At 39.4% G+C, this 27340-nt stretch overlaps 1 protein-coding gene across 4 annotated transcripts in view; it reads right to left on the bottom strand.

Annotated features, from left to right (window-relative positions):
* LOC119732171 (guanine nucleotide-binding protein G(s) subunit alpha-like) overlaps window positions 1-27340 on the bottom strand; it is a 62754-nt gene that overhangs the window by 23333 nt on the left and 12081 nt on the right. For 3 of the 4 annotated variants that reach the window (XM_038205586.1, XM_038205587.1, XM_038205585.1), the window contains exons 3-7: window positions 26811-26883; window positions 19310-19364; window positions 11248-11367; window positions 4195-4292; window positions 3764-3818 (exon numbers count right to left, since the gene is read on the bottom strand). In XM_038205586.1, coding sequence (XP_038061514.1) covers window positions 3764-3818; window positions 4195-4292; window positions 11248-11367; window positions 19310-19364; window positions 26811-26883 — 401 coding nt within the window. Of the gene's footprint in view, window positions 1-3763; window positions 3819-4194; window positions 4293-11247; window positions 11368-19309; window positions 19365-23512; window positions 23763-26810; window positions 26884-27340 lie in introns of those variants that run through there. The other variant, XM_038205588.1, reaches the window with a different exon arrangement.

Genomic DNA, 27340 nt, shown 5'->3' with positions numbered 1-27340 from the left:
TACATAATGACGGGATAAAGAATGGTGGGATATAATCAAAGATGGCTGTTAATTCCCACTCGATTAATTTCTAATCAATGCTGAAAGACACTCAAATAAACCAGTTCAGGAAACAGAAAGTCACTTGATACTACGTCATTAAACCATTGATTTATATATATCATACTGAAGTATGCCATCGGAATTGGTGTAGTAAGCAGGATATTGTGGTGAATGCACACTAGGCACGGTGTTGTCACTCAGGCGTCACGGCATGAGTGGCCAGTCCGATCCGATTCAACCTCATTCCCAGTGCTTACGTTATTTCCAACCTCATTTCCAATAGTAAGCCCTGGATAGGAAACTTTCTTCCTGTATCCGGATTCGATACCGCAATTGGCTAGTAATGGATTTATATCGTGTACTTGGTGTTGTTATTTCCAACGTGCTTTAAGTGTTTTCACGATAATTGTATCCTTGAGTCACGATAATCGGCGCAGGTAACGCTTTCAACGCCCGCGCGTTGTCCAACGCAAATTGAATGGGAGTGCGTCGAAATAGATCCTCATCGTTTTAGGTGGACTGACGATAATTATAACGCCCACGCCTTCTCAGAAATACTCCTTTCCTTTCCAATTTGCTCATATTAATATGAAATGTGATACTGCATATTGGCGGGATAAGATTGTAAACATTATAACTTCGACAAAAAATTGTGTTTTCGTAACTCACGGCATGGTCACGGCGCAGCCTCGACTCCATGGGCGCGTGCACATTCCTTACACTAACCCCTGGCCATGATGACGTAAATGACGCTGATTGGCTATTCAAAGCGTACTGCGCGCATTTCAAAGATTGCACGCTGGGCGCGCCCATAATGCTCTCGCGTGCTTTGCACGTAACGTCACGTACGTACAAAAAAAAAATTTTATTCAAAAGTCGTGATGCCTGTACGATATGGATTATGGCAGCCTCGTTTTTTCGCTAAAAAAACATGTATCTTCGGTTGTAAAGAGACGAAAGGGGTACGTACATTTAATACAAATCTTTGCTAAATAACGCAACGTCCAAACGTTATATATGAAAGGATTGATTCTGCAAAATCACTTCTTTTAACATTTTAAAGATGGCGTCGGCACGTAAAACGGATAAACTGCAGCCTAATTATAATGTGCCATATTTTGGCACATTTAAATTACACAATTCCAGGGGTTAAGATCGCGCAAGGCATGATGGGAAACAACATGGCACAGCAAGATCGTACCCATGGGAAACGAGGTTGGTCACGGCGCGACGAATTGATGTTTTTACCCCAGACACCGCATACAAAAACAAGCGCTAATGTAACCTATATGCAGGCACCAGACTATTCCTCATTTGCATACGTGTTCAAAAATCTTGCACATTGCAAATGATCCAATACCAGGAAGAGAGAGCAGGTAGCAGTGGGCACACACTGCTCGACACCCTGGGGACGAGGTTGGATCCGATCGGGCTGGCAACGAGGCCTCAGGCTGAATCATGCATCAAAGCCAACTTGACTTGCGTCCTGTTCATTGCCCATGTAAGACTCGGGCTTGGCGCCGTAACATGCCAAACACTACATTGGCGACGAGGATAAATTCCTTGTTCTACTGGTTTGTGAGCAGACTAACACTAAAGTAATAGCGTCTAGAATGTAATTTATAAAGAAAAAGGCTGTCACCTTTTTTCCAGTTAGACAAAAAAATTGTCTCTGTGAAAATTTTCATTTGGCAGTTGAAATGATAATTTCTACTGATTCCTCTTGGCTTAATTTGCGTTAGTTTATTACTTGTTTTGACAGTTCTGAGCTTGCCAAAATTATCAGTGTTGGTTGGAATCGTTAGCTCTAAATTAATCAGCAATTTCGGTGACATTTCCTCTAGACTATTTCTTATCAACATTATCATTGTCGATGACATTTCTTCACATTCTTGTCGTTTGTTGAATTTGTCGACACTAAAACCAAGACCAATTTTTTTAGGGCATTTATTAGGAATTTCCTAAGGTTAAATATGATAATATTGTGATATTGTTGAGCTTTGTAATCTTGTATTTTTGTATTGATCAAGAATCTGCTACTTATTGCATTGCGTGGGTGCGTTGTTTACATAAAAAATAGAACTATAACGTTCATGTTTGGCTTTCGTTCAACTGTTATCTGGACAAACTGCTGTGCGTCACTGCAGCAGATGGTGTCAAGGTAGGTGACTGTCTGGAATTATAGAGTTTGTAGCAGATTCTTTTAATAAGGCAATAAACGTGTGTTTGGGAGGTATTAAAACTCTGTTTAAGACCGTGTGCCACGGCATACCACAGCTGGCAACTGCATTCCAATGAGGATTAGCGGCCGTGGCCACAGACCGCTTCCCGTGCGCATGGGGTTAACCAGTTCACACCGGGATTATTTTTGCAAGAACGGAACGGGGAGCGGGATTACTTTTCATTGGACTTCACGCCAGGCGTGTTGAAGCCATCACCCTCGGGCAGCACCGCTCGCTGCGAGTGGGTCCTTGACAGATATTTCCAGCCTCACTCCCTGCGTGTTTATCTGTCACCCATTCTGAATACCGTAAAACCTTTGTGGATAAACACGTCATCCGGCGCAAACTGGTTAACCAGACCTTTGAAATAGGATAAGTAAACAATCTAAAACATACTATTTTCGGGGATTTCAGGCCGCAATCCCGTTTCACCATCCCAATTTTGCTTCTATCAGTGTCCATATTTAGCTTTTAAAATCTCCATCCCTTTGCAGTCTGTTACTCTGCGCCTTCTATATCGGGCTCTTTGGCAACTCATTGTTGTATTACAAAAAAAATCACATCTAAATTTACCAAGCAACAGCTCAGTCTGAATTTCTGATTGAAATGACGCCACACTTTCTAAAGTCGACTCCCATTGGCTGGCGCACGGGGTTGCATACAATTTACATGTTAAGATATACTGTACCAGTAAACTACCAGACGTTCCACCATGCACACGTGAATGTTTGTGATCCTCAGACTTCACCTATCAGCCACTGAATAATGTTATGATTCTAGTAAATAGGGCCCAACATAATAAGTGGAATGCTAACGGTTTTCCTAACGGAGATCAATGGTCCTGACCATAGATATAAAACAAATATAACTAGAGCAACCGTGCAATGACGCACCATGTAACTTGCACAAATTTTGTCGTTCTGCCATGGAGGACATAGACACACCGTAGCCTTACGTATTTAAATGAAGGCCTACACTATATATATATATATATATATATATATATATATTTATATATAGAGATTTTTTTTTAATGACCCTGAGTAATGTTAGTAACTTGTAACATTATAACATAAATCAAAACTTTTCCCTGTAATTCAGAAAGTAATACATACACAAAATTTTATTTTTTTACCAAATCTTAACGTTTTTAATCATAAAATTGCAAAAATCACTGTTTTTACCAGAAATATATTTTTTTTCAATTTCGTTTTTTGAACTGAATACCCCATTTAATTGAGGTCTGGAAAAAGTACAAAAAAGGTTTAATATGTAAATATTTATTTTTGACATTTTTTCCTCTCCCATGGAGAATTGCCCGTATATATGTGCCTGTGTACAATGCTCGGTTTAGTTCTGAAAATTTCATATCCATGAAATCGAAGATAATTATTGCTATTGTATGCAAGACCTAATGTCAAGTATTTTTATCTATTAAAACGACTAGACCCTTGTAGCATCTAGCTTTAATGTTTGTAATGAGTGAAGTACATAATTACCTGGTTGGAAGGTACATAGTCTTCTTCTCGAATCTCGTCAATACGATCAAGAAAACTGTACAAAGGAAACAAAATGTATGGGAGACTCTTCATGCACGATAGAAGTAGTATTGTTCTATAAAATTAGAATGGGCTACTGATCCTATGTATGCCTTTAATTTGAGTGGCACCACATGGCGCTGCTCAGATTCAACTATTAAAGGCATCTATGATCAGTAGCAGATCTAGAGGGGTGGGTTGGGTAGGGGGTTTGCAACCAATGTCATCAATGGTCAATATGATACAAGCAAAAAGAACTTCAAAAACACATCCCAAAATAAAACAACGTGCAGATATACTCAATAATTATAGATTGTGGCCAATGTAACTATCAAGCATGACAAAGTTTGAGTAGTATGCATCAAATGAAGAAACGGATTAAGATGGCTTACTATTCGGCACTGTCAATGAGCTGATATTCATTAGCACGTCCGTAACACTCCTGCACACCTTCATCCTCCCATAGCATCTTTGCCTTGTCATAAAACTCCTAAGAGATTAAGTAATAAATCCGCACTTTGATATATTTGATTTGATTTACTTATGTCCATTCATCATAATTACAATAATGATCAGTATTTTAATTAATGAACTTTACAACAACAAAAAGTGATGAATGGAGTAGGCTGGTAGAAAGCCTAAGCTTTTACTTGGCCAAGCCCCCATGAGTAAACAATTTTGAGTTGGAACTTAACATGTAATCAAAATAATCAATGTAATAAACAGCTAAGACTTAAAGGTAATGTACATCATTGGCTTTTGCTGTAATTTTCAGAAATTAACTATTTGAGGGGTTAGTATAATAGATCAAATATTGTTTCACTGACATGTTTGAAGTTTTGTGTTCAAAAATGCAGGAAAAAACAAGAAAAACAAAAATGTTCAAGTAGTCTGGCTCCCAGACTCCACTAAAGATTTATTTATTAAAGATTAATTTATAGATGCCGGAAAAATTGTAAGGTAAGGGAACCAGTCTAGCTGGCCTGCATCGGTTCGTGAACATGTAACCAATAGCAAACAAAATTTGGACTGAAAAATGGTACATTTGGAGCAGTAGATGGAAAATAGTTAGGCTTTTCCAACGGTGGTCGGCCGACCACTGTTGGAAATTTATACAAAAACACTTTTCTTCACAATGACTTCAAACCATGTGCCATAATTTTACAGGATGCTTTAGACTGTCATTTACCAACATCCTAGTAAGGTTTTTGTAAACATTTCGTGGTTTTGTTTTTCGATGTTTGCAAATGTTGCATATTTAAACATGAACTAAGTACAAAATAATATGTAGAGGTAATTTTAACAAATAATAAGACATTAAGATTGTTTACATTAAGATTGTATATGTACTAGTATGTGCTATTATTTATTAAGTTAATTAATTGAGTGTAACATTTGGAATGGTATATTTTTACATACAAAAAGTTTCCTTATAATCAACAAGCTGATTTACCAAATCATATATAGGGCGTAGTGTTGGGGATGAAAATGTGGGCAGTTAAATGTAAATGGGGGATCATTGAGGAGACATGTAGTTATAGAAAAGCAATGTGAGGCAATTTCTGACCACTAAAACCAATTTGAGCAAAAGATCATCTTTTAAACATCATTTTCGAGCTTGGGGTAATTGAATCAGCGACACGGTATTCTGAACAATAGAATCATTATAGTAGCTACAATTTTTATTCGGGGAAGAAAAAGTCGGGGGGAGGGGGGGGACCGAACAATGTCCCCGCTTTAAAATGTGTGTGTGTGTGGGTGGGGGGGGGGGGGGGGGGGGGTCCCCCTGTTCCCCACCGATTTACGCACATGATAATTATGTACCATGACAACTGTCTGTAAATGTTCCCGTTGGTCTGTTAAATTGGCATTTTGTGAGGCATTCGCATTGCCGGGAAAGGAAACGTAGTGAAAAGGTTACTGTAGTACACAGGCGAAGGCTGATTGTACAGTTTTGACAATAAATCATAATGCAATCAAACGGAGAGGGCACATTTTATGCTCAAGGGGGCACATTTACATGTATGTCTGCAAAAGAGGCCCCACCCCCACCCCCGAGTGTAAGTTTCTTAAATTCCTTGTGTTATACCGATGGATGTCTGTATTCCTTCTAAAAAGACTGGAAAGTAAATGAGGTAATAAATGCCTGTCATAAACATAATGACTCCAAGGTGGTATTTATATAACTCATGGATAGGGAGTGTATTAAAGGGACACTAGGTCCTGGAACAGCCCAATTGGGCTACAAAACGCACTTTGAACGAGATGATGATAATCGGAAATAACATTTAAAAGTAGGATATAAACATCCACACAACTTTCCTTTCAAAACTGGGCCTTTTTGTGTTATTCCTGTATTATGCATGCGAGAACGAATTTCGGGGTCCACTTTTGCGACCCCATAAATTCGAGCTGTTTGGATGCTCGTTGTGATTTCATTCGTACGCGTAAAGTGTTCGCCTTTTGCGGACGTTGAAGAAACCACAATATTTTTTTGCATTGGTGATTGGTCACCGCGCGCTGTTCCCGAGACACACAGCGTGTATAGCGTACACTGAGAACGACACGAAAAAAGTATTCGTACTCCGTCAGGTCCGATGTAAACAAGCGGTTTTTTCCCGTCTTTTCTCGGGAACGGTAAGACATTAGGTTGGTTTCCTTTCAACCAGATGTTTGAAATAGGCTAAGTAAACAATCCAAAACATAACATTTTCAGGGACTTCGGGACCTAGTGCCCCTTTAAATTCATGAAAAAGGGGTGCGACGTGAGCCCTTGAGTTTGAGTGGTTTATTACCCTGAGTGATTTGCTCCAAAACAGATCTTGCTTTCAATAAAAAAAAATGTTTTTCCCCCCCCCCCTTTTAAGGCTATCACCTGAAGATGTATGCTGAAGATTTTCATCACGCTGACGTAATAAGGTGTCAAATTACGTCACATTAAAGGTGCATTTTTCTCCATAGGTTATGTACACGTTTTCTTCAAACCATACACTTTGGCACTTTGGATGTGTGACTGACTTTAGACTTGGCAGACACTAAGACCATGGTCGAAGATGGTCCCTGATGATTGTCGTTGCCATGATGGCACCAGGTGTCAAGTTACATCACAATAACTGTGCATTATTCAAAGCGATTTATCTTCTGAAGTACAAGTCCGATTGGGTTGAGTCTTTGTTGGTACATAGACATGGACGTGTAAAGTTTTGTCATGATGACGTCAGCATGTGTCATGTGACCTCACATTAAAGGGGCATGTTACTGAGGCCTACATCTACTAAAGGTCCGATTCAGTTGTACTAGGTGTTATAGTGTAAATGTTTTATCCATGATATTAATTGACATCATACATTCATGATGAAACATTTTGTCATCACATGTCACAGAGCCATTTCAAAAACAGACGAAACAGCTTGTGTTTGTACTTCTTACTTTTCCTTTTTTTCTTTTTGGGTCATTCCGTGTCAATTCAACATGATTTTGAACCCTACCCTCACAGATTGAAACCATATTTGGTGTGCTGATTAGCCTATGAGAAACCCCCAAAACTGAATTTTTTGCAAATTGGCTCGTTAGTTTTTGAGATACAGGTCAATGAACTTTTGACTCATTAGCATGACCTCCGAACTTTAAATACTAGTATCTCAAAAACTATAGCGCCTACAAAGCCAACTTGTACATCATATGAAAGCTCTTTGAATGGCCTGATGGGCACTCTTAAAGTGTCTAAGTTATGATTTTTTAAAGATAGCATACATGTGCAGGAAAATACCTAATTTGCAAATGTACATACTGAATGTGCACATTGACCTGTGCATTGCACTTTACAGCCCAAATATGTTGTGTCCTTTGTTTATGCAGCATCTTGCTACAAACATGTAGCTCTAGATAGTGGCGTAACTACGAGTAGCAGGGAGAGGTCGGGGGGGGGTCACATGTCCCCCAGGAGATGTCCTTGCCCCGAGGTGTCTAACAGCCCTCCCCCCCCCCTTAAAATCTGAAATTGGAAAAAAAAATATCATTTGGCCCATACGTACATACATAAAGGCAACCCAGGTGCTTTCAAAATAAGATGGGCAAGTTCTAATCACATACAATGAACAACCAGCATGGTGACACCTAGCTCAAACTGTTCTCACTGTTGGGGGATGGGGGTGGGGGGTGGGAACTGGGGTATGGACATCCACTGGGGGACACGTGCTCCCACTAATAGTTACACCGCTATCTAGAGCTAGCAAGATGCTGTATATAAACATTTGAAACAACACATTAGGGCTGTCAAGGACAAGTACATGGATTTACAGGTCAACGTGCACTTGCTATAGTACAAGTGCGTGTGTAAATATGTGCAAATTAGGTTTTTCCCTGGACATGCTATCTTTAAAAAATCAGTCTTCCCAAAAACCGTCCGGTGCCAAATAGTGTCCACCAATTAGCATAATGCGATCTGATTGGTCATGCGTCTATGACGTCACATTGTTTACGGAAGCTTGCCAAATAGTGTCCGCGCTTAGCCTGCATCCTATTGCGTGCCTTGTCGAGCTGTCAAGACGTCGTATAGATAAGATTTCTTTTCACCTGAATTTGCTTTTTACAATCCGTTTTAACATTTCCCTTTTATCTGTGATAACTATTTGACTAAGTTTCCCTGACAGTTTAAACATTAGTCATTATATTTGTGCGAAATGTTTGCATTTTTGTGTGTGTCAGTTCACCTGTTTAAAACACATGCAGTACGTCCATACGTACGACCTAACATGTAATGTGTGTGAAGTAGTACTCTGCTGTTTAGCATTATAACCAACGTTATATTTTATGGTTGCTCGTGCCAAATACTGCCCGATTTTTCCTGACAAATATTGTCCGATTTCCCCTGCCAAATACTGTCCGATTTTTCCTGCCGAATACTGTCCGATTTTTCCTGCTAAACAGTGTCCGATTTCCCCTGCAAAATACTGTCCGATTTTTCCAGCCAAATACATGTACTGTCCAATCCCCCCTGCCAAATATTGTCTGATTTTCCTGCCAAATATTGTCAAATTTTTCCTGCAAAATACTGTTCGATATTTCCTGCCAAATACTGTCCGATTTTTCCAGCCAAATACTATCCGGCCGCGGACGTCACGGTACGTGCGCCCCATAGTGCTCGCTCACTCGATGGCGCCCGGACACTATTTGGCATGTATTACGTGCCAAATAGCGTCTGGCGCCCACTGCGCAAGCTCAGCAGACACTATTTGGCACCGGACGGTTTTGGCACGACACGGGTATCCCAATTTGTTTTTAAAGATTGTTGCTGACATCATAAAGTAACATTTGAAAAAATTACGAAATTTGAAGCATATTGTTTTTCGTAATTCAAGGTCAAAGGTCATTTCGTTACGCATTTTCTCTTCGCTTTATGCTACAATTTTGGTTTTATCTTATGAAATGGAGGCCATTCAAAGAACTTGTACAACTTGGCTTTGTAAGCGTTATAGTTTTTCAGATACATGTATTTAAAGTTCGGAGGTCATGCTAATGAGTCAAAAGTTCGTTGACCCGTATCTCAAAAACTAACGAGCCAATTTACAAAAAATGTCAGTTCTGGGGGTTTCTCATATACATGTAGGCCAATCATCACACCAAATATGGTTTCAATCTGTGAGGGTCGGTCCAAAATCGTGTTGAATTGACACGGAATTACCCTTTTTAGACTTCTCTCCATGATTTTCTTCCACCCACACACTTTGGCACTTTCATAAATCCGATCGACTTCAGACATGGCACACATATAGGCACCCTAAGATGTATGCCGAAGATTTTCGTCGCAATGACATCATCAGGTGTCAAGTTACCTAACAGATTTTGTTGCCATAGACTTTCTTCACATCTTAAGTTCATGGTAAAGTCATGGTATGGTCGTTATCCTCAGGCAATTACATGGTCTGACTACAAGGGTCCTCAGAGGCCCTTGGTCTGGACCAGAGTTGTAATGACTCGAGTCAATGACTCGACTCGAGTCCGACTCGAGTCACATTTTTTGGCGACTCGACTCGACTCGAGTCCCGACGGGTAAATGACTCGACTCGACTCGAGTCACTGCCAGCAAATGACTCGACTCGACTCGAGTCCCTCATCAGAATGACTCGACTCGACTCGAGGAAGGCTAATAAGACTCGAGTCCCAAAATAAAAGCAAAACTTACTTGCGAAAAATATTTGCAATGACTTACGCTGCGCCGTTCGCGTTGCCAGTTTTTGTTCACGTCACGTTAATGTTCGCGAATAATGTACGTTTATATACAGCGGCAGTCTGTTTCCTTCCTCCATAATGAAACAACAAACATACACCGTGTCGCGGACTCCCACCTTGTGGTTCTATAGCATGTAATGCTAAACCCGGAACCAGACTTAAAACGCATTTCTCAATCCGTGGTTTCATCATTGGTTTCGCGCGATTTTGAAGTTCTTGGTGGAATGCTGGCTAAATTCATGTCCCGATTTCACACCAAAAAATGGATACGGACGGGCCCACCTTTAAATAATCAGAAACAGTTTTGTATAATGCAATTAGGTTTTAACGTTGTCAGCGATCAGCGAACAACAAAATCTAGACCTGAAGCCAAACCAGTTATAAGACCGAAGTTTCACATCTTCTTATCGGTGACGTGAGCTAGCAATGGAAACTGTTGGTTGGGTACCATACAGCATACCTTATGTTTTTGGATTTCCGTAATAGACTGGTGCCTTGTATTCTTTCTCTCTTGTGTTTGTTGCTTTTTTATTGTAATTTAGTGTTCAAATATTTGTGACTCGAATTGACTCGAGCTAAGTACTTGACTCGACTCGACTCGACTCGACCACACTCTGTGACTCGACTCGACTCGACTCGACCTTGTTGACCTAATGACTCGACTCGACTCGAGTCACTTCTTTAAAATGACTCGACTCGACTCGAGTCACAAAAATCAGTGACTCGTTACAACTCTGGTCTGGACTGTAGAGAGTTCGTAAAGGTAATTCCCAAAAGAGGGAGGCAACTTTACATGTATGTCAGTCATGGTTGATTGGATATACAGCATTTTCACTTTGGTTTTCTTGATTTATTAATATGTTGTATGGATTGATCCAATTATTGCCTTCATTTTCTGTAAGCACACTTTTTAGTTGGGGAATTCTTTGTTCTTTAAGTCGTTTGTCTTTGAATGTATTTGCTTGAAATATTTGGACCGTCCTTGTTGGTTGTTTCTGTACATGTATGTGTTACACACTCAGTCATTTCAAACATCCAAAACAGCTTGTGTTTGTCCACAAACACATTTCTAGTTTATTTTATATGTATTTAGTTATGCATTGCTGTCTTTTTCAACCAAAAGTCCATGGCAGTCAAGTGATCAATGGAATCCTACTAAGGGTGAGATTATGTGGATATATAAACACACATTTGTGATGTACATGTATACATACCTCCGTGTATTGGAAATCTGGAAGTGATGCATAGTCTTGCATATAATCCAGGCACGGCTTGAGAGTGGGATCGCAGAGATGTATACTTGGCTGTAGAGTTTGCATATTACCAGTAATAGTCTAAAAACAAAATATTATCAAAACAATTATGAGATTGTTATAACTTGAAGCATATTTGAACCTCTATTCATAAATACCTCAGACAGTTTAGCCATTCCTATTGGTCGAGAGCCCGTCACGTGGCCGGTATTAAACGGATGATAAAGACATGGCTAGCTGGTCTTAAACACTTTTCCAGTGTCACAATAAAATGTGGACTCCTAAAAATCCAGTGCCTCTTATCGTTTCATTGGTTGAACGTTCACAATCCTCACGTAGGCATGCGCAACTCTACCAGGGAGTTAGAATTTTATAAATCAAATTAGGTTTTGCCCTTCACCAACGTTTAAACACTGTATACTCAGTGTGTTACCTCCCGAGTGAAAGCTGGAAAAAATCACTCGGGTGGGACTCGAACCCACGACCTCCTGCTTTCTAGTGCAGATGTCTTACCACTCGACCACCGAGCTAACGGGATCGGTTGGCTGGTTCGAATCTGATGTACATAGCAGCGGGTACCGCATAAACTATTATAAGATGGAATTTTGCGTCGGGTGATATAAATCAAATTAGGTTTTGCCCTTCACCAACGTTTAAACACTGTATACTCAGTGTGTTACCTCCCGAGTGAAAGCTGGAAAAAATCACTCGGGTGGGACTCGAACCCACGACCTCCTGCTTTCTAGTGCAGATGTCTTACCACTCGACCACCGAGCTAACGGGATCGGTTGGCTGGTTCGAATCTGATGTACATAGCAGCGGGTACCGCATAAACTATTATAAGATGGAATTTTGCGTCGGGTGATATAAATCAAATTAGGTTTTGCCCTTCACCAACGTTTAAACACTGTATACTCAGTGTGTTACCTCCCGAGTGAAAGCTGGAAAAAATCACTCGGGTGGGACTCGAACCCACGACCTCCTGCTTTCTAGTGCAGATGTCTTACCACTCGACCACCGAGCTAACGGGATCGGTTGGCTGGTTCGAATCTGATGTTCCCAATTAGCCCCCCACCCCTGAACCCTTGACTTCCCTATGCTATGGGAGCAAGGTTTTATCGCCGTTCTGGAGCAGAGACTACTGATGTGTAGCTTGGGTATTTGAACAGATCCGGGCCGAACATGGTCTAAAAATCAAATGCTTTTGCAGATCAGATGTTTTTTTCATCCGATATCAAAGAAATAAGATATCAGATGTTCAAAACTGGCGAATGTTTTGTCAAAAAAATGCATTCGCTTCATAAAGATGTGTTAGGTTTGTAAAACTTCATTCGGCTTTGAACTGCATTTCATTGAATCATAAAAACATGTTTGGTCTGTGAAATTTAATTCTGTTTTGGAAAATGCCTTCGGGGAGTAAAAATTCTTGTTCGATGTTTTAAAACATGTTCTGTTTTAAAAGGCATTAGATTTAAAAATACATTACATGTTCAAAATTAAAATTCTATTTTTCAAAAATATATTCCAATCTTTTTTACTCTAATTCTGCTTTGCAGTGACATCACGTAGCTGCAATGCTAAAATATTGTTTTCTTGGAATATACAGCATTCACTGAGCTAAAACTTCATCAGGTATAATAATTGTTAAACATCCTTCTTCAGATTTTAATCACTTTTGTTGGTTCAAACATAAACAATGCACAAATGACAAATGATCTCTTATACCTATCAACAAAAAGTAATAATTTGTTGAGTAAAAAATATATATGTTAATTCAATTAAAAATGTTTCTTTTGTTGCTTCAAACATAAACAATGCACAAATGACAATTGATCTATACCTTTCAACAAAAAGTGCAGTAAACTCCGGCTAAGTCAGCATTCTCGGGACCCAAGAATTCGTGACAACTAACACGAATGCTGACATCTGCTGTAATTCGTCATTTTGCCGACTTACATGAATGGCCTATTTGCACACATGATTCATTGCACTGTTATTGGCTTCAATTTACCCTGGATTGTGTCCTTAATGCTTGAGTTGAATCCAGAAAAGTAATCCTCGAATTGTATCATCACGTTTGGGGTATTGATAGTGGAGACCACGATACATATGTATGTGCACAGTAACGATTAAAATACATGCGTGGTCCGGTATATACCACGCACGCATTGACTGCAGCACTAGTCATTCAATAAGACGACCCCCAAAATGGACAGCGATCATATCATGGGCTGTGCGAAACCACTTTTCACTCGACACTTTGCCAACCGCAGTACATGAAGTCGATGCCAATGCGTGATTTGTTGAATGCCGACTTACACAAAGGATTTTGTATTTATGGAAAGGGGATCGAGAGTAACAGTTTTTTCTAACACAACGACTTGAGCGAAATGGTGACTTATAAAAGCTGACTTAGAAATAAAAAATTCAATATAAATGCATTACGGACAATCGGGACTTTAGTCAGATGGCCGACTTGAGCGATTTGACGAGATGTATGATGTCGATTTAGCCGGAGTTTACTGTAATAATTTTGTTGAGTAAACAATGTTTATGTTAATTCGATTAAAAACGTTTCTTCACAAATCATGGAGTCTTAATATGGCGGATGGTGACTTCACTACTAACAACCAATGGGCTATCCAGATTTGTATCTTTTTATATGGATATCAGTGAACTTTCAAAGGTGGTAAAAAGGCCCTCTCTTGTTGGCATACGGAGCTCATATAAAAAGCCATAAATCATCCAGAGAAATTAGAAAAAAATTAAAAACAAACAAACCAATGGGATCCCAATTAATGATGTGCAAACCCGACCCGAAACCGAAACCGACCCGACCCGAAACCGACTTCAAGTCGGGTCGGGTCGGTTTGTCTATCTTTTACATGTAAGTCGGGTCAGTACGGTTTCGGTTTTGCATTTTCATTTTTGGGTCAGGTCGGGTCAGTTTAACCATCTCTTGAAAAAAAATGAAATAAACCGAAATAAACTGAAACAGTTGAGAAATTTTGGTGGTGCAAAATTATTGACTGTCATTGTGACCGCAGCCCTAGTGTGGTGTGGCCACCGAGCGCACTATCAAGTTCCCACGGTATTAATTTCTCCAGTCGGATGGGACTGACGAAATAGATACATTGTAACACTTTTCATGATACCGTGTGATGATACCATGCGTTTGTTCAATAAGCAGAGTTACTCTCGATCAACTCACTGAGTATCACACAGAGAGAGAGACGATGGTTTTGCAAAAGAATTCATGCCCTGTGGGTAAGGGCAGGCACAAAAATGTGATCACTTTGTCCAAGCAAGGTATTCGTTTTTTTCGTGTTTTTTTTTTCGGGTTGGGTCGGTTCAGGTCGTTTTTTTTGGTCGGGTTGGGTCGGGTCGGTTTGAAGGAGTCAAGATCAGTTTCGGGTCGGTTTGGCCTGGTCAATCCGACCCGATGCATATCATGAATCCCAATAGAAACAAACCTCCCTCTGCAGTTGGGTTTTTTGGGCTATCCAGAACCAAATCAACATTGTTTATTTTCTTATCTTTGTATTTTTTAGTTGTCGGGCACAACCGGACCACTGTTTAGAATTGTTCTGATAAATGTTCTTTGTTTGGTGCTTTTTTTCTTTTTTTTCGGACAATAATTCTCCATGGGTTTTCTCCTAAACCGTTTATGGTATGAACTTGTAACTTTCAACATATAGGCCTGTTGACCCTCATCCAGATTGGTGCATATTACTCTGAAGTCATGACGACGTTATTGGATGTCGAATTAAAAGCGATTTTAGATTGAAAAAGTGACCACCTTCTTTCACCTATAACTCTCAATGAAATAATCAATGATATTTGGCTTTTCCCAATCAGAAAAACCATTAATTGATAAACAATTTTGGTCATGTACGTGAACTTGCTTGACCTTTACTTCCCAGTCTACCGGAAGGTCAAAGATAGGTGAATTTAAAAAGAAGAAATTTGCCTGAAATCAAAACAAATTGACATTTCTTCCAAACGGTTTTTGGGATGATGATAAAACCTTGTGTGAATTTGTACCCTGATACGAAGATGACTTCATCAGTTGTCAAATTACAAGCGATTTAAGCGCGGAATTTGACAAAATAGTTTGAACTATATCTTTTGAACTGTAAAGAGTATCCTATTTGCTTTTCGTGAGGTTGTAGACGACGCATTGAGAAACATTTCTTATTCCAGGACACAAAACCGCTTGACCTTCACTTCTGGTGCACTAAAAAGTAAATTATGTAACTCAGTAGCGGAAGCATTTTACTACAGACAAATAAATTACGGAAGTGTTTAATGAGGAATGCAAGACACAAAAAACAGCGTGATGACGTCATAATCTGAAAGGGCGCCCTCTAGCAGCACATCAAATACGGTTTGCTTTTTAAATTTTAAAAAGCATATGTCCAAACTTTACCAAAACGCCCCTTGATTTTCTTTAACCACATATAACTTTGAAAGGATTCAAAATCATGACTCATCAGACCGGAAGTTACTGTAGAGAGAATTTGAAAGCAATCGTTTTTGTAATTATACTCTATCATTTGATCCTGTCTTATGACTTTGTTCGTAACCCATATAATATCCTTTACAATGTTGAACTTAAGATCCCTAATGCTGTGACGTCATCAAACCGAGAGTTAGGTATTATCAATACATACACGTATATTTTCCATATTTTCATACATTATTTTAATTTGAACATGAACATGTATCCTCTCCGAACAAAATCCTTATTCTCTTCCCCTTTTTAACTGATGACGTACATACTGTATAACCAGAGAGTACACTAAATGTGTACTGAAATGTATCAAACCCTAAAAAGTGCATGTTTATAACTAAATAATTGGTTGTACTGGAAAGGTTCATACGTGACCCTTTGTTCTGACATAAAAATACTCATAACTTAAAGATATAGTCCATCATTTGTAAATTGTGCATTTTGTTCGTTTGAAGCAACAAAAGTGTTCAAAATCTAATGAAGGATACTGAATAACTAACCTGATGAACTTTCAGCTCAGCTTCAGCTGTATATTCCAAGAAAAACAACATTCTAGGATCTCAATTCCAAATCAAAAGTTGCTGAATCTGTTTTGAATTGGGCCTGAATTCAGCGTCGAAGACGCCTTCTCACTGAGCCGGTTGCAGCTGTACACGATGTGGCGCACTGATCCGACGAATTATAGCAAAACGCACGTGCGTGTGTGTCCTGCCAATGCTTGCGCATGCTTTGCCGAATAACAAAACGAACCACTAATTTAAATTTTCCTACGGTGCGTCTTAAGACGCACCGTTGGAAAGGCCTTGTTTTGTTGATGACAGCTTGCCAGAAAAAAATAATTTCACAGGGAGTTTAGTCCCCTTACTATCTTTCAACCAAGTTTGTTTTTCAACAATAATTACGCCAATTACTTTTCGGATGGCTGCAAATGATGGACTCTGGCTTTAACTGGGGAGCCTTCAATAAAATAGTTGTCTGCCCGACCACTCTGCATTTGTAATGCTACAAACGTGAACCTCTAGTTGAGTCATCGGGCAAAATTAACCCGACCACTGTCTGGAATTGTTCTCATAAATCTTTCATCCTTTCTTTTTTTTTCGTAGAAGAATTCTCCGCGGGTTTTCTCCTAAGGCCAAAAAAAAGAATAGTTCTGCTTCCGGTTACCCGACCGACCCTATTTTTAGGCTGCGACCCTAAAAATTTTATCGGCAATTCCAAAAAAAAAAAAAAAAAAATTGAATAAATAAAAATAAAATCTTGTCTTTTCTGTCTTCACAAAATACCTCTCAACAACCCTTTTGCATCCAAAAATGCTTGTATTTATTTGTTTTCTTACTTACATTCGCTTTTTTCAAAAGAAACCTCCGTTATTACAAATTTGCTTCGCGATATAACTACTTCGCAATTCGATGTCACGGTGACTATAATCACGTGGCGACGACTGGTTCCCACCGCGCCGCGCAGGGGCCAATGTAGAAGACATAATGAAAATGCGGTAACCAGTCCATAGCTATGCGACCGATAATAGCGCACTCAGTACAGTGCAGGCCACTGTCAACTGGTCGGATTCGACATCTTAAAAATGCCAAGAAAACACCGATGGAGAAAGAACATTTTTGCAAGTTAATTTACAGAATTGATCTAGCTTGTCTGTGTATGTATTTTCTGTGTTCAAGAGTTCATTTTGAGATCGCACTACTCGTATTGGGAGTGATACATGTACATGCCGCCTGTTTCCCGAAATTGTTGACCGTAAAAACAGGTCTGTCGGCCCATGGTGGGCCGCTCGCCACACACGCACGCATCACACACCTCAGAGTTTTGGCCAACTCCCCGCGTCTTGACTAGCGTTGTGCATATGGTGCGAATGACCTGAATTTTCCATTATTTTTTGAAATTATCGAACGTAAATATATTTACAATAATTAAAGGTAGGTTTTACTCACTTTTTGTTGCCATTTCGTGTATGGCTTTCGTAGTGCAATAGAAATAGTTCAGGCTAAAACATCGCATATAATTGAATACCCCATTCAATCTGCATAAAAAAAATTGGCAAAAAAAAAAATTCCGACCGACCGACCCTATTTTTGAAAGGCATGTAATCGGAAGCAGAACTTTTTTTTTTTTGGCCTAAGCGGTTCATGGTATGAACTTGAAACTTTCAACGTATTGTATATCGACCCTCATCCCAAGTGGTGCATATTACTCTGACGTCATGATGACGTCATCGGGTGTCAAATTACAAGCGATTTTCGTTGAAAAAATGACCATTTTCTTTCACCTATAACTCTTTAACTTAGTAATCAATGATGTTTGTATTCTGTAATCAGGAGACCATCAATTAATAAACATTGCTTATCGTGAACGTGGACTCGCTTGACTTTTACTTCCAGGTCAACTGGAAGGTCAAAGTATTTAAAATACAGACAGAAGCCTCAAAATCAGAAAGAACCGAATTTCTTCCAATTAAACGATTTACAATTTTACGGGATTATGATAAAACCTGGTATGAACTTGGACCTATGTCCGAAGATGTTAAAATAAATCTGACGTCATCATGACATCATCAGGTATCAAATTACAAGCAATTTAAGGACCAAATTTGTTAAAATAATTTCATCTATAGATATCTTTAGAACTAAATAGAGTATCATGTTCATTTTTGCGTGAGGTTGTAAATGATGCCTCGGGCAACAATTCATATAAAAATTGAATAACTCGAAAGCAGAAGCTCTTTACTATAAGCATGGAGCTATAAGCTCCATGCTATAAGCAAGTAAATTATGGAAGTGTTTAAAACGGAATAAAGGACACAAAACAGCATTATGAGGTCATCATTTGAAAGGGGGCCCTCTAGCGGTACATCAAATAGGATTTCCTTTTTTTAATTTAAATACCATCAAGGTTTCACAATTATGACGTCAGACCGGAAGTAACTGTAGAGAGAATTTGAAAATGATCTTTTTTTTTAATTCTAACATTTGATCCCTGTCTTATGACTTTGTTCGTAGCCCAAGTAATGATATCTGTTACAATGTTGACCTTTCAATCTTTAATGATTTGAAGTCATAAAACCAGAAGTAAGGTGTTATTAATACATACACCTACATTTTCAATATTTCATACGTTATTTTAACTTTACAATGAACATGTGTCCTCTCCAAACTAAATCAGTATTCACTTTCCCTTTTTGGACTGATGACGTCATCAAACCAGAAATAACTTGTACGTGTACATAGAATGTATACTGAAATTTGATACATTTTTGTTTTAAACAAAATTATTGGTTGTACTGGAAAGGTTAAATTTTTATGATCCTTTGTTCCGACATTAAATTATTCATAACTTAACTGGGCTGTGTCTAATGAAATAGTTGTCGGCCCGACCAGTCTGCGTTAGTAATGTGTAGTGTTTGTTGTTGTTGATTTTATCTGCATAAAATCAAATCAAATCAAATCAACATCGCCTAAATTCTACTGATATTAATACAGAACACTGGACAAATCTTACCAATATTGCATCTCGAAGATTTCCACGTATTATGGGTATAAATTCTTGCCTTTCCCTGTAATTAAAACAAGCGATTAAATTGTTAAGTAGACACATTACACAATGAATTTAACACTCTTAAAAGTGTACATATTGCACTCAGATTTTTATGAATGATCAAGAAATTTAAGAAATTGTACCCAGCATTAATGTTTCCCCTCCTCAATTAAATTGCGAGACAGCACTGCAAGCCTCACAAATGTCAGTGGCCGCCTTGGGGTATTTTTCCCTGTAAATACCCCCTCACAAAAGAAAGTTGCAATAAAAAAAAATCTAAAACAAAAATCATTTGATTTTGTCGTTCTTGACTTGTTTCTGTCACCAAGTCACCAGTCATTCCATTATATCAGATATTTACCGATATGAGTTCATCAAGCATTCTTGTACATTTGTAGCAAAGACAGTGTACTACGGAAGCCCATTCAAGCCATTTTTTAAATCAAACAAAATATTTTTATTGCAAAGTAACACAATACTTTTGCGAAATACAGTAAACTCCGGCTAAACCGACATCGTATAAACCGTCATATCGCTTAAATCGGCCGTCTGACAAAAGTCCCGATTGTCTCTAATGCATTTCCATTGACATTTTCATTTCTAAGCCAGCCTTTGTAAGCCGCCATTTCGCCTATATATGGGCGTGTTACTTTCAGTCCCATTTCCTCAAAACCACACAAATTCCTTTGTATAAGTCAGCATCGTGCCCTGCGGTTTGTAAGAAGTGTCGAGTGAAAAGTCCCACACACTGCGGACTGACATCTGTTTATCAATGGCAAGGCCCGTGTCACAGCACGTGTACACTAATTGCACGTGTACACTGTTTCATGCACAGTCTGAGTGCATCGTTTGGGTTTTCCCGATAGCACATCAATACCAGTACCCCCTCTCTACTGCACGCATGCGCTCTGTTCATTTTGGGGGTCCCCTTATTGTACCAGTACCATGCACACATTCAATTCTTGACTGTACATGGACGTACAGTATGTATATCGTACCACTGTTAACGCAAGCCAGCTGCGCTGTCCTTGCTTCGCACATACGTACATGTACATGCATGACTTTCTGTGATCAATACCACAGCCTGTTTGTGATGATAAACATTGAGGATATATTTGCTAGAATCAAGCATGGATGTAGAAATAAACCAGGGTAAATCAAAGCCTTTGAATTTTAGCCATGAATGTTGTTTGCATGATCCAGATACAGATGCGCATAGGCCATTAATTCAATCTACATTTTTTTTTCACTCCGTGATTCAATTTGTGAATTTGTGTAAGTCGGCAAAATGACGACTTGCAGCAGAAGCCGACATTCGCGTAAGCCGTCACAAATTCTCTGGTCCCGAGAGTGCCGTCTTAGCCAGAGTTTACTGTAATGCAAAGTATTGCAAAATAATAATAATAATAACTGGATTTATAGAGCACCAAATTGCCTTAGGATACAAAACACTAAATAAAGAATGAAACAGAAAGAAGACAAGAAAAGAGGGCTTGAGGTGGGTGGGTCTTGAGAGGGTCTTAAGAGCCTGTTTGAAGGACAAAACACTGCCGGAATTTCTGATGGGGATGGGATTACATAAGCGGGGGCAGCAATGAAGAATGCCCTGTCACCAGTCTGTTTACATAACTTGGGGATGACAAGGGACTCTCCCGCAGAAAAACGTAGGGAGTAAGGACAGGTCTGGATTGTGAGAAGAGAGGAGAGATAACCTGGTACAATGTGTTTTAGTGTGAACCAGTGTGCCAAACTGAACGTGCTGGGTGACTGGGAGCCAGTGTAATTGTTTGAGCAGAGGAGAGGTGTGGGTGTTTTTTGGTGTCTGAAAGATAAGCCTGAAAGATCAGCATAAATGTGGTATCCAATAGAGTGTCAATGGACTATTTGACCAATGATGTGGTAGTAAACAAAAAGCTGTAGACCAATAAAAGATCCCTGAGGAACACCACATTTGAGCTTGGATTCAGCAGACAGCTTCCTTCACACAAACTTGACTCGTTCTGCCACTCAAGTACGAGTGGATCCAGCCATGGACAGCAACATCTAGACCACAGTCATAAGTGAGACGTTGTAAGAGGATACTGTGTATCAAATGCAGCCGACAAGTCACCCTGCTATGAGTCAATAGCTCTGAGGAAAGCATCTTGAACTGTGAGAAGATCAGTTTCAGTGCTATGAGGAGAATGGTATGCAGACTGCAGAGGTTCAGACAAGTTATTGGAATGGACGAAAGAAGTCACCTGGGAGGACACAACCTTTTCAATAAGTTTACCCAGGAAGGGTAAGTTGGACACGGGTCGGTAACTTTCCACCAGAAACACGCCCGCAGACAAGTACAGTAAGTGTTTTTTAACAAGTGGGTATGGGGTCAAGATCACAGGATTTGGATGGACATTTCACTACAAGGCATTTTTAATGCATTTTTTATGGGTCTTACCGTATATATTAATTAACTTTTTGATGTATTAGTAGTTTTATGAGCTTTTAAATGTATTCAAATAACATTCAAACTAAACATTTTAATGGACTAGTAATATATATTTAGCTTTTTATAAATATTGAAGTAATTTCTTTGTAAAGCGCATTGAGATTTCGTATGTAATGCGCTATATAAGAACTAATTATTATTATTATTATTATTATTAAGGCTAGTTACTTCATCAACAGTAAGGCCGAATAAAAAAACAACATGTTTCTCGTCTGGGGTTTTTGAAAAAAAGGAGGAAGCGGGGCTTTTTATTTTTTATATTTTATTTTTTTTCAAGATGGCCGCCATTTAAAAATGTCCTGCAACCGTTGGTGTTCCACTGTTCAAAGACACTTTTAAAATGAAAGACAAGAAAACTGAACATATTTACAGTGTCATTTAGAGTTGTATTGGTATTGGTATTTATTTTCCGATGAATTGATGGACTTTTTGGGTGTTTTTTACTGCATTTTTCAAAAATAAAAAATAATTAAAAAAACTTCAGGCAGCCTCCAAAAAGGAAGCGGGCGGGGACGAGAAACTTTTTTTTTTTAACTTCGCCTAACAGGACCAAGGCAACACATAGTACAATGCAAGTGGTTATTATCACCATGTTCAATGGGTGTACTAGTATTAAAAGTGCAATACAAATGTTATCAACTTTACGGACAAATCGCCAAAATCACCAAATTAGCAAGTCCATCTGAGGAGGTAGAATCGGTTAAATGACATTGGTTAGTATTCAGTCATTCATTTACAGTCTTGAACATACCCTCTTTGGAGTAACACTTCCAAAATTGTTCACTGAAGTTGGCAAAGACGGATTTAAAACTCCGAAACTAGAAATGTCAATCTTAGGGGTGTGCATCAGAACCGGGTACCCAAGTACCCGACCGCTGATGTCAGGAACTGGTTGAGATTATTATGGGAATGGGTATACCCATAATAAAGGGAAACTGCATCCTGAAACAGCCCAATTGGGCTACAAAACATGCTTTGAACGACATGATGTTGATCGGAAAGAACATTGAAAAGTAGTAGGATATAATCATCCACACAAGTCACAACTATCCTTTAACGCAGTGGCTATTGTTACGGCAGCCGTAACGCATTTCCCATTTTCTATCGTTACGGTACACTGCAACCTGGCAACTTTTAAAAAAAAAACATGACAAGAAAATATAAAATTAGAAGGAAAAAAGTGAATTTGAACTTTATGAAATTCGGACTTTATTTCTCTTTTAAAAAAAATCCTCCAAAGCCTCAGGTTAGAAAAGGAAAAAAATTCGAGTGCAAAACTGAAATTCGAACCCGCAACCTCGCGGTGCAAAATCCTACCCTCTATCGGCTGAGCTGGCGCACTGCTCGATAAAACGTGTGGAAACAAATAATTATATACCTGCGTGCGTATCAAAAAAATATCATAGAGGGCGCTAAACAACGAGTGCCGTAACGATAGCCACTTCGATCCTTTAAAAACTGGGCGGTTTTTTTTGGTATTATTCCTGTAATAGGCCTATTGTAACAAGGTCAATGAAGGTCGGGTTTCAGTACTTAGGCCTAATACTTTTACCGGAAAGAACATTTTAAAAGTAGTAGGATATAATCATCCACACAACTATCATTTAAAAACTTGGCGTTTTTTTGTGTTATGTCTGTATTATTGTATTATTGTAACCAGGTCGGGTTTCAGTACTTACTTTACCCGACAGGTTCCTGCCCCAATGACGCACAAGACCTTTAGGGACAACTACTACATCCACATCATGACCGAGACCTAGGTGCCGACACCGTACCTCCCCGTGATCGTGACCTCCTAGTCAAATCCCTAGGCCTAGAGGATGTTTCAGGAGGAAACCAACCAAGTACCAAGTACCAAGTACTCCAGCATTCATTTCATAACTTTTGTAAACTTCGTCGTGCTTGTCATTCACGTCAGCAGCAATTGCGATCATGCTTTTTGCCTAGCGCCCTCTTGCGGCCAACTAAACTTTTTTTAGCACAGCTAGCTCGCGCCACAAAGAATTTTGCCTGCTACTTTTTAAACTATGCAATGGACGTAGCGAGCAGGCGAGTTTTACACTCCACCGTCCCGCGCTTTGTTCAAGTTAGATAGCTGGCATTCCGGGCGTTTCGCATGGGCGTCGCGAGGGGGGGGGGGGGGGGGGGGGGGCAAGGGGGGCACTTCCCCCCCCCCCGGAAAAGCACCCAACTTGAAAAAGGAAGGGGAAAAAAGGGGGGAAAAAGAAAGCAAAAGAGGCGCGAAGACAAAGTGGTGTAAATTTAATGAGTTGGGGGGGGGGGCAAAATGTCCCTACCCCCCTCTAAAACTGATAAATCGAGAATGTGTTGAGAAATACAAGCATTTTTTGGCAAAAAAAAATGTGCCCCCCTCTAGAACAAAATCCTGGCGACGCCCATGGCGTTTCGTATAGTTTTCCTGTAGAGCTAGGTCCAAAATATCGTTGATTTCGATCCAACACCTCGTTGCATCCAGACCATAATTTTCTGCGAGCACTTACACTTTCGTCTAATAACAAATTTGGGTGCGGCTCCCGGCTGTCATCAGCAGCGTCGCTTCTATATTTTCCTGCTGCTGCTTCTGCATCGATTGGCATCGACAGCCTGGCATGAACGAAGATCATCCCAAGTGGTGAGTAAATCCCTTGAGTGTTATTTAACTTTTTATGCCTGAATCTTTTTATGCCTGAATCTTTTTATGCCAGTCATATTTATGCAACATTCTGGACTTTTGTATATTTCTTTATATTGCCAGAAATTAAGGCCGTCAAAACAGACACGGCCAGAAAAAAAAACATTTGTGATCACGAATTTATTAGGGCATGGTTGTTATTATTGTTATAAGGGCATGGTATATATTCTTACTTCATTATTTTATAACATTATTTGGTGAATAATTCATTTCTATTTTCGGAATTAAAATTGCACTATAGTATTATATATACAATATTCTTATTCTTGCATAGTTGCCATTTCGAATAATTCTTCTATTTGGGCAACGAGGTAAAAACTTCCACTTACTGATGTATTTATAAAAAGTATTCTTTGATTTAAAAATAAGGAAAACAGTGTTTCCCCAATTACCTTGAATTTGAGGATGTCTTTAATATTAATATACTTTGATCTGAAAGTTTTCCAATAATTCATAGTGATTTATTGTTTTTATGCATTTCAGATCCTTGGAGTGCTAGTGACAGTTCAGCTTATGTACTTTCCCTTTTGACTGTCGTTCTTATATACCTAAGTTCTTTATCCTATCAATCAATTGTAAACGCCTGATATAAATTTGTATGTATATTGTCTCACATGTGCTGTAAATAAAATATTTTTATATATTGAGACAACCAGAAAACTTCGCTCCACCCAAATTATTTAGTGGAACCACTCGGTTGTGAGGAGAGTGAGCCAAGCTATTTTGGTGCTAGTTGTGATTTCATCCGTGAAGTACTTGTTCGCCTTTTGCGGACGTGTAAGAAACCACATTTTGTACATTGGTGATTGGTCACCGCTGTTCGCGAACACGTACGTTATAAAGACACACACACACACGACGTGTATATCGTACATTGAACGACAGGAAACACGTATTCGTACCACGACATGTCCGATGTCAACAACCTGTTTTTTTCCCCGTCTTTTCTCGGGAACGTAGGTTGGTTTCCTTTCAACCAGATGTTTGAAATAGGATATGTAAACAATCCATCGTTGATATACATCAACGACCTGCCAAACAACATCACCTCCCAGACCATGCTTTTTGCAGATGACTGCTTGCTTTACGCCCCAATTCCTACCGCGGGGACACCAGCACTTTGCAGAATGACCTGAAACTCCTAGAAAACTGGCAAGACACTTGGTTAATGAACTTTAATGCAAGCAAGTGCTGTACCATGACCATAGGCAAGAGAAACCCACCTCAGCATGAATACAAGTTTTGCAATCAAGTTTTGGACAGCGTCTCATCTCAAAAATACCTTGGTGTTCACATATCTAATACCCTCAGCTGGAACATCCATGTTCAGGAGTCCATCAAGAAAGCTCAAAGAGTGCAGAATGTTATCCGCAGGAATTTGTGGAGCTGTAACAGTGAAGTGAAAACAACTGCCTATTTGAGCTTAGTGAGACCACTCTTAGAATATGCTGCATCCGCATGGGACTCCTCAACAAAGCAGAACATTAACTCACTTGAAAGAGTTCAACGTCAAGCAGCTAGTTTTTGCACAACTACCAAAGGGATACGGGAACTGTTACTAAACTTCTGGATGACTTGGGATGGGACACACTACAGAACAGAAGAAATCAACAGAAATTATGTATGCTCTACAAGATGAAAAATGGGTTGGTCGACATTCCACTTCACAACTATGTTCAGCCTAATACCAGAGATACAAGGGGAAACAACCAAAAGTTCATTCCAGTCAGTCACAAAGCTAGGGCCTTCAAAGATTCATACTTCGTGTCAACTGTTAAACACTGGAACTCACTCTCCTCGGCTGCTGTGAACAGCGCAACACTAGCTGAATTCAAGGGACATATCAGTAATATCCACCAGTAGTCTATTTCCACACGCAGTGCGCAAGTTAGCGTTGATGTATCCGGCATGATATTTTGCTGACTTAAACAATGGAGATGGAGATCCAAAACGTGAAATTTTCGGGGATTTCCGGACCTAGTGCCCCTTTAACTTTACAAATTACTTAGCAACTTCTCAGACAATGTTTTTAACCCCTCCACTTTAGTCCTTTCGATAACATTATAGCCATGCAATAGAAAATATTCCAAAAGTACCCACTGGCCTGCACGCGCATCTTGGCCTTACACTAAAACCTTCTTTTGAGAGCTAGGGCGCTGCTTACTTTTTCATAAATACTCATATATTAAGGGGTGAAACGCTGGAGCCACGAGAAGTCTCTGGTAATGGCGAAGGCTTTTTTTTTTTTTTCTTTTTTTTTCTTTTTTTTACTTTACTAGTCTTACCTGTTGTCATATCCACCTTGATGTAATAACTTCATCTGTTTAACTATCGTGCTCTTTCCTGACTCTCCAGCGCCTATAATACAAAGATACAAATTATTGATAGGTTATATCGACATCCATAGAAAAGTGTTACGTGTCCGTGTGATTTCGCCTGATACAGGAAAGCATACATGACATCGTGTTCAAATTTCAGTTTCGGCATTGCATACGCATTATTGCTGTTAACCCTCCTATGCAAACAAACATTTTGTGCCAAGTTGTCCTTGCAGTAAAAATCAATTAAGTGACTGTTTTCAACCCATAAGAATCATGATTCCCAGCCCACATAATTCAGGAATTGACTGCCTTGGACTGGTACTCGTGGGCGCTGTTCAAATCCGCCCATCATTAACACCATGTGTACATTACAATCCATGAGAATGGTTATTTTGACGTTCAGGGACTACCATGATCTTCAATTTGAGGATGACTGCTGTCCGCCATCTTTCAAAACGTCAATCTGCAATATTATCTCTTGCTCCAGAGACTCT

This window comes from Patiria miniata, unplaced genomic scaffold (genome assembly GCF_015706575.1).
Source record: "Patiria miniata isolate m_02_andy unplaced genomic scaffold, ASM1570657v1 HiC_scaffold_24, whole genome shotgun sequence".
NCBI classification, from domain to species: Eukaryota; Metazoa; Echinodermata; class Asteroidea; order Valvatida; family Asterinidae; genus Patiria; species Patiria miniata.
The sequence above is the reverse complement of the archived record's forward strand: the minus strand, read 5'-3'. Positions and strand labels throughout refer to the sequence as shown.